This window comes from Gadus chalcogrammus, chromosome 18, assembly GCF_026213295.1.
Source record: "Gadus chalcogrammus isolate NIFS_2021 chromosome 18, NIFS_Gcha_1.0, whole genome shotgun sequence".
NCBI lineage: Eukaryota > Metazoa > Chordata > Actinopteri > Gadiformes > Gadidae > Gadus > Gadus chalcogrammus.
Genome location: NC_079429.1, coordinates 7,581,506 through 7,589,690, shown reverse-complemented (window position 1 = coordinate 7,589,690; position 8,185 = coordinate 7,581,506). Strand labels below are relative to the sequence as shown.

The 8,185-nt window shown below is 44.6% G+C and overlaps 2 protein-coding genes across 2 annotated transcripts in view; both read left to right on the top strand.

Moving 5' to 3' along the window:
* The window catches only part of kcng3 (potassium voltage-gated channel, subfamily G, member 3), a 2,704-nt gene extending 1,733 nt beyond the window's left edge, over positions 1-971 (top strand). Inside the window, exon 2 of the mRNA XM_056577757.1 lies at positions 300-971. Within this exon, the coding sequence (XP_056433732.1) occupies positions 300-948 (649 nt within the window). The 3' untranslated portion in view covers positions 949-971. The remainder of the gene's footprint in view (positions 1-299) is intronic.
* Positions 972-3,703: 2,732 nt separating this feature from the next.
* On the top strand, positions 3,704-6,694 carry LOC130371431 (cytochrome c oxidase subunit 7A-related protein, mitochondrial). The gene is made up of 3 exons (XM_056577203.1): positions 3,704-3,859; positions 4,829-4,963; positions 6,208-6,694. The coding sequence occupies exons 1-3, from the start codon at positions 3,788-3,790 to the stop codon at positions 6,346-6,348; spliced, it is 348 nt and encodes a 115-aa protein (XP_056433178.1). The 5' UTR covers positions 3,704-3,787; the 3' UTR covers positions 6,349-6,694.
* The last annotated feature ends 1,491 nt before the right edge of the window (positions 6,695-8,185 follow it).

Genomic DNA, 8,185 nt, shown 5'->3' with positions numbered 1-8,185 from the left:
TCTGCATCACTATGTGTATCAATGTGGTAAACATATGCTTGTCTCTCACAATCTATCCCCGGCCTTCAGTTAATAATGTCTATTGATGGCTTGTTTCACCCTCACTGGCGCTTCAGTTTCCTCTTCATCTCGTCCCATTACATCTTTCCATCTTGTCTTCACCTTCCTCCTCTGCTTTCCTCCTGTAATCATTACCTACACCGCCGTACCATTCATCACACCGATTCAATCTGTGTACAACCACTCTATTTCCCGCTCATGACCCCTCCAACCCTCTTGTCGTCCCGGTGACCGTGCAGGGTCGTGGAGACCGTGTGCATCAGCTGGTTCACCGCAGAGTGCCTGCTGCGCTTCCTGGTGGCCAGGAACAAGTGGGAGTTCCTGCGGCGCCCGTTGAACATCATCGACGTGGTGGCCATCTCCCCGTACTACATCACCATGGTGCTGGCGGGGGCGGGGCTCCCCGGGGGCGGGCTCGGGGTTGCGGGCGTGGCCCTGCGCGTGCTGCGGATGATGCGGGTGTTCTGGCTCATGAAGCTGGCCCGCCACTTCCTGGGCCTGCAGACGCTGGGGCTAACGCTGCGCCGCTGCTACCGCGAGATGGTCATGCTGCTGGTGTTTGTGGCGGTCGCCATGGCGATCTACAGCGCCCTGGCCCAGCTCCTGGAGCACGGGCTGGACCTGGGCGTGCGCAACCCCGACTACGCCAGCATCCCGGCGGCCGCCTGGTGGGTCATCATCTCCATGACGACGGTGGGCTACGGCGACGTGTACCCGGTGACGGTGGGGGGCCGGGTGTTGGGGGGTGTGTGCGTGGTGAGCGGGATCGTGCTCCTGGCCCTGCCCATCACCTTCATATACCACAGCTTTGTTCAGTGCTACCACGAACTCCAGATGCGCTCTGCCAGGCACGCACGCAGCATATCGGCGGCAGAGTTACTGCGATAACCCATGAATATCAGAGATTTACACAGATGGCTTCTGGTGTGTGTGTGTGACACCATCCCCCACTCCCTACCCCACCCCACTTCCCCTGAATCAACTACCACCCCCCACCCCCCCCCCCCCCCCCCCTTAACCAACACAGAAAATAAAGACCTGAACAGACCAGCAAATCATTACAGATGAATTCCCCCCAGATAGCACTATCTGATTTGTGTGCGCTGCACTGTTTCCCATCTCTGAGTTACAACTGATTCTGTTTGGCTTGTTCTCTTTCTCTTCGTTATGTGTATGACGAAGTATCAATAATTTAACCCATACACACACACACTGGGCTCTCAGCTCAGCTGATGAATGGATACCAATGCACAAATAAGGATTCACAGATAGGTACACACAGCCTCAGTGGAACCGGTTATTGGGTTGTATTTTTCCTAATGCCCACTGTTTACTTTGTATTCCCATGGCTACACTTTTGGCAGCCATGTCTCTCTGTTTCTTTCCCTGCAGTTTGTGTGTGAACCGGCCTGCCTGCCCATCTGTCTGTCTGTCTGCTGGTCTATCTCTTTGTCTGTCTATCTGACTCCCTGGTTTTATTCCGTCCACAGAGATATTGCGTTCAGAGTTTTCAGGTAACAGTTTATCGTAAGATTGACGGATAACCCAGATGCATTCTCTTTAACTTGTGAAATTCAGACAGAAATTGAAAATACACGTGTATGTGTGTGCACGTGTGAAGATGTTGAAGAGGTGACTGGAAGAATCAGGTGATATGTAGGCCAGGGCTAATGGAATATAAAGCTAGGTGAGAGCGGACAAGCAGGTGTGAAAAGACAAACAGAATGAAACTGCATGGTGGCGAAAATGAGAAGACAAAATGGGAGACGAGAAATAAAGAAGAAGCTTTTCTTTTGGAGAAAGAGGATTTGTAGAGATGACCTATGGGAGATTAAAGAGCCCTGAACAAAGAAAGAGTAGCCTTGGCTGTCCATTATGATGTGGGGAGACCCCCTTTCGTGAGTGTAAATTAAATTTGAAGCCTTTCAGTATTTCTTTGTTGTCAAGGCAACCCATTTCCATGGCATGTCAATCAGCCCCTGTAATTGATCTGTTTGTTCACAGCGAGGCATAAGCAACACCCCTGCCATTGGTCATGCATGAACACCGCCTTCAGGCGGTGACTGAATATTTGGTCCGATAATCATTTGCATGTAATTGCTAACATTTTTTATAAAACTTGCATACATGGCAATTTACAGTTGTAGAGACACACACACGCACACACGAGCACACACACACACATGCGCAAGCATTCACAAAAACACACACACACACACACACACACACACACACACACACACACACACACACACACACACACACACGCACACACATGCACACACATGCAACCACACATACATACATACACACATGCACATTGTGATGGGTGATGAATGATATGGTTGGGATGTTTGTGCGGTCCATGATTACTCCATTTTAAGTGATTTTGTTGGAGCAATAGATATGGTCCAAACTAACAAGGCAACACCCCTCCCACACATCCATCTTTCACTTCTGCCTTTTCTCATCCTCCTCCTTTCAACACCCCCTGATTTTTTTAAATATCTACATACACATGAATAAAAACACATACACATACACCCAAACACAAAGTTGAGCACTTTTTTCATTATCTGCCTCAAAAGCAATTGGATGTATCCATCGGTTTGTTATTTTCGATTTTTCGCTGTTTGGGATCTGAGGTTTCTCGATCATTGGCTGTAGCAATGGAGCTGAAATGTATTATGTACAGCGCATATGTGGTTAGCCTGTCTCGGTCACATTAGAAAGGCCTGTCGGACAGCATTCATATAAAAATCTATATAATCACAGTCACTTCGTCTTTGGAAACCTTTCGGGAAGTTGATGTAGGCTGGCATAGCTAAATGCAAATCTCCCTTCTGGCCTGATTGTGAACCGTTTAGATTAACTGAACTAAGGCCTTTGTGTTCCCCATCAGAGCTTGATTTTACAATTAAACAACTCTTAAAAAAAACTAATTTGAAATAATTGTGTTGTATGTTTTCAAGGACAATTCATGTTGTGATACAGTTTGGCATGTCAGCACTTGTTGAGTAGTTAAGCTATGTCTGAAATTTAGCATCTTACATAAACTTTTGCAAACCACGAATGACAAAAACAAATAAATGCTTTGGATTTTAATACAAATTAAAATAATCAAAACAAAACATTAACTGATAATCATTACAGGCCGATATCTGAAGACACTAGGCCTATACCTTCTTTTTTTTGGCCCCTCTTGAACTCAAACCTGCACTCAAAATTGGAAAAGATATTGGAACTCATAGAAATTATTGTGGAAAATATTAATTATAAAATAATGACATACATGCCAATAATAATACCTAATGTAAGAGGATATCTCTAACGTTGGATGTTTAAAACCCGATGCGTAACCTTTTACAGTTATCTGTAAAATATAACTGTAAAAGTCTATGCAAATATTTACTCTTCCAATTTAATTTTAATATTTTCTTCGATTCTTTTTAATTAATATAAATGATAGAGATATTTTTTTATGCAATTAGAAGGTAAAAACAACAAATTCAACTCATTGAAAATTTGATATCCTTATAAATCCGACTGCCTCGTACGTATTAGCACGACGGCCATTATAATAAGTGTCGAATAACTTTTTCTTAGTATCATTTTGAGCGGGCGCTGGGAGGACACCGCTACGTCATTCTCCATCGACCAAGACAAGGAAAGGACCTTCTAGCCGGCGTTTTGTTGTGGACAGCATCTGCTCCCTTCATCCAAGAAAATGTACTACAAATTTAGCGGTTTCTCACAAAAACTCACAGGGTCTGGTCTGGCCTCTGTTTACAGTCCGCAGGTAAGACGATGAGTCACCATTTGTAATAAAGGCATGCGTTTATCTGCTAATGGTGACCTTGAAATTACTTTGAGAAAAAAATATAACCTGTCAGTTCTCATTGGGATTCATGAAGGCTTGGGTTTCATTCACACTGACATTATACTCCGATTAGAAGCCATTATTTCAAAAGGTTGTTTTTTGTCCATCTGTCTGACCTTCAAGTTACACAACAGGAAATGTAAGCCCTTGTTGTGTCCCATTCTTTGCAAAGGGTTAAACGAATTAATAGTTTGAATTACATTCTTTCCAGTCAACTAATTTAACAATGGTCTGCACAGTTGCATACAATAGATTACTTGATGCTTGAGAACAGATGCGTTAGACTCTTTGGCAGACTATGTGCATACATTTCCAATTAACGAAGGGGTAACGTTAAACGTCACAAAACAGAAATGAACAAACCTAGAAGAAGCCTAGTATGCTGATACTTTCCTCTCCACTCTGGGTCCTCTTGAGACACAATTGAGCGAGTTGGACTGTTTGTGGATAGCTGGCATCCCCTTCGAGCGAAGCACCTGAAAAGGAAATTATTGTTTGTTGTTGGGACTTTGTTATTGATTGATAATGCTGTGCATAAGCAGCCTTGGGCGCGGAGGGCGGAATAATTTGATATTTGCAATGCTGTAGAATATGATGAATGTCATTGGTAATATCACAGCTTTTAAATTGGCTAAAAGGTTTTTAAAAATGTATATGTATTGGTTTCTGTTGACCTGCAGTGTAATTAATGTGTTGATATTTGCAATGCTGTAGAATATGATGAATGTCATTGGTAATATCACAGCTTTTAAATTGGCTAAAAGGTTTTTAAAAATGTATATGTATTGGTTTCTGTTGACCTGCAGTGTAATTAATGCGTTGGCTTTTCTAGAACAACAGCATGCTTTATGGATGCCCTGAGCAGTTTGTATTCCGTGTGAACAACAGGGGCTGAGGCCGGGCGTGCCTGCCGAGGCTCCAGCCATGGTTTTCGCTACACCAACCAAGCTGGTGTCAGAGGCTGGCCCTGCATTGGAGTACTTGGGAGCAAATCGGGTGCCTGACCTCCAGAGACTGTTCCAGGTAATGCAGTGGCCCCACGGAAAATATGTAGGCTGACGATCGATTTTTTCTTTGTTATTCCCACGCTCTCTAGATATTAACTGATTAAATACTGTGGAGATCGCTACATTCTCATTGCCGGAAATTGAGTTGGTCATTTGGAAGATCTGAGTTCTGAATAATACAAGCTATCTCAAAGATTTTCCTTTATTTTCATTGAATGAGGTAACACATTGGTGATTGTGAGCCTAGCCCACTGATGGAAGCCCTCGCATTTGCATTATTATGAATTTTGCCAAATCGGTGTCAGCGGATAAATCGCAAACATCGCACAGTGAGTTAGTGACACATTTTCCATCATCCAGCATTGGTGGTTCCCCCAAAGTGAGTAGGCGAAGATCGCCAATTTCAGAAAAGATGCTTAAGATGCTCTCATACAAGTTCTGATATAGTTTGGATTGTGTTCAAACAGCTTCATCTTAGAGATGGCCAGACAGTGACTTAAGGCATACGAAATGCAAAAGTGTTGGCCGTTACATGACACCTTGCCAAACCTTCTAGTTTTACGTTTTGGGCTGGATTTTCATCTGAAGACATTGATCCTGATCTATACCTATGTTGAATTGGACACTTTTTCCAACAATGCGTTATAAAATAATCTAGACAAATATAGGGAATTGTAAACTTTTTATTCCGATTCTTTCCCTATAAATATCTCCCTCTTAAAGGATGTCGCTGCATAATATAATAATAGTTGCTTTTTAAGCTGTTTAAATGAGGGTAAATGGACTGTATATATATATATATATATATAGTACTTTCTAGCCTGTAGCCACTCAAAGCACTTTAAAATGTTTGTCTCAATTCACCCATTCATACACTCACTTAATATACTGTCGACCATGTCAACCATGCAAGTCAACTGCCAACTCTTCTTTGAGCAGTTAGGCTCAAAAAGTATCTTGCCAAGGAACATGTTGACCCTCGTAGGTGTTCAAACCAGGACCAGGAACCTTCCGGTTGCCAGACAACACGCACTAACTCATACTGTTGACCAATACAATGCCACACAGCAGTGGGATGATGCATACATTTCCAACCCAAATTCAAACAAACAATTGATCTAATACTTGGAAGAAGGAAAAAAGACGTGCACTAAAGACTGTCAATTCAATGCAATCCCAAAGTGAGTCTCACCAAGCTCTTTTCCCAACCCGTCTTTCTCTTTCTCTCTCCACTCCTGCCCACTCCTCCGCTTGCCCCAGATCTCTGACGGCACCCCCGTCCACCTGAAGCGCGGCGTCCCCGACAGGCTGCTGTACCGCACCACCATGGCGCTTACGGTGGGGGGCGCATTGTACTGCCTCGTGGCGCTCTACATCGCCGCCAATCCCTCCAAGAAGTAACTGGCAGTCTCCGCCACCACCATGATGGATCAGACCGGGGGTCACTGATTCACGCAGGGCGCGCCCCCACCTCCCTGGTTCTCCTGTTTCGGCCTCGCCTCGTCACACCCGGGGGGGCCGGCGGCCGTGCTGCATGTCAACCCGTGGCAGCTGTTTCCCAGTTTGGAAAGACTGAAACGTCCAGATAATCGTTCGTGCAATTGCTTGGAATGAGATTCAAACTGTGTCATACACCTACAGAACATACACAGGTCTGCCGTCTTTTGTGAAGAGATCATTTATGTTAATAAATGTAGGAAAAGAAATTGGACAAACTGTACTCCAATTGCTTTTGTGGGTTTTTGTCCGAGAACCTGTTGAGACCTGATGAAAATTGTGCAGAGGTTGAAAAGATTGCTATTCCTGCCTGGCAACAGAAGGCTGAATGCAGGGTATCAGATGTGCCCTACATGTGAGCATATATAGACAGCGGCACATTTTATTCGTTAGTCCCTTATTCAAGTCAGAATTGAGGTGATATTTTCAGATGCCCACAAGCTGCACACTGCCTCCTGTAGTGTGTGTGTGTGTGTGTGTGTGTGTGTGTGTGTGTGTGTGTGTGTGTGTGTGTGTGTGTGTGTGTGTGTGTGTGTGTGTGTGTGTGTGTGTGTGTGTGTGTGTGTGTGTGTGTGTGTGTGTGTGTGTGTGTGTGTGTGATGGAGACGGCACCGTCTGGTATATAGCTCCTGCTAACTTGGCTCGAAATCTTCCACGTCTCTATTTGTGTATGTCTGTGTGTGTGTTTGACTCCTTTGTGCTGTCACATACTGACTCCAATGTGTGTGTGATCATGCTTGTGTTGTCGGAACGACCAATCTAGGCAGCAGCCATTCTGACAATCTACGTCGCACGGGAAGCTGCTTCACGAATAAGAGGATATTGTTCAATATAAAGATTTCCATGTCGACCCCTCCATATGCAGAGTTGTCATGATGCTCTGCTACAGTCACACAAACGCACACAATGAAGGTTCATGGGGTCAAGTTGTGCAAGCTGGCAAAACCCTTTTGAGTCATCAAAGCGCTGTGCTGATAAATGACGGCGGTGTAGCGAGTCACACCAATTTAACCAGCCATGAATATCTATACACTCGGGTACATGCAGCACTGTACGAGGCTGGTAATGGATGGGGATTTGTAACCATCCATGATGCAGCCCTCTGGGTTCCCGAGGGTTCTTGTTTCAGTAAATCCTGCCGCTTCAATTTCTCCCTTCTCCTTGAAATGGTTGTGTGTGCCTTTGCATTCATTGCAATACTTCCAACTATTCCCCTTGCTCCCTTCATCAGAGTGAATGGGGAGATAAACGATTCTGCCTTCCTTCTTCTCTCCGACCCACTTGGACTCTTAAGGGCCCCTGAAGATCAATGGTGCAGTGGGCTTCAGCCGATATGGAAGGCAATGTTCATAAGTATGTTTTAATGTTTTAAAGTGTATAATCCCAGGAAAATAAATCTGCAAGATGCCACTTAATCCTACACACTACACCTTTAAAATGCACAAACGTGATATTAAGTCATTCAAGATGTCCCCCCTTCTGTTTCGTTGCTCCAAGACCCTAATTGCTGAGATGTGATGAGAACAAGAGCCCCCCAACCCCCACACACACACACACAAAGCGACAGAATGCACCCAATTGTTAACCAAGCACGCGTCACTCCCCGACAGGGGTGCAAACACACAGGAAGGAGAGGAAGACAGAGAGAGAGAGAGTGACAACAAAATGTGCATGTGTGGAGGGGGAGGGAACTAAGAGGTGGTATAGACAAGCACGGTTAAAGGAAGAGAGAAAGTGAACA

Coding starts and splice junctions, on each gene's coding strand:
- LOC130371431 (XM_056577203.1), top strand. CDS start 3,788: ATGTACTACAAATTTAGCGGTTTCTCACAAAAACTCACAGGGTCTGGT. Junction 3,860..4,828: donor CCTCTGTTTACAGTCCGCAG/GTAAGACGATGA, acceptor TGTGAACAACAG/GGGCTGAGGCCGGGCGTGCC. Junction 4,964..6,207: donor ACCTCCAGAGACTGTTCCAG/GTAATGCAGTGG, acceptor CGCTTGCCCCAG/ATCTCTGACGGCACCCCCGT.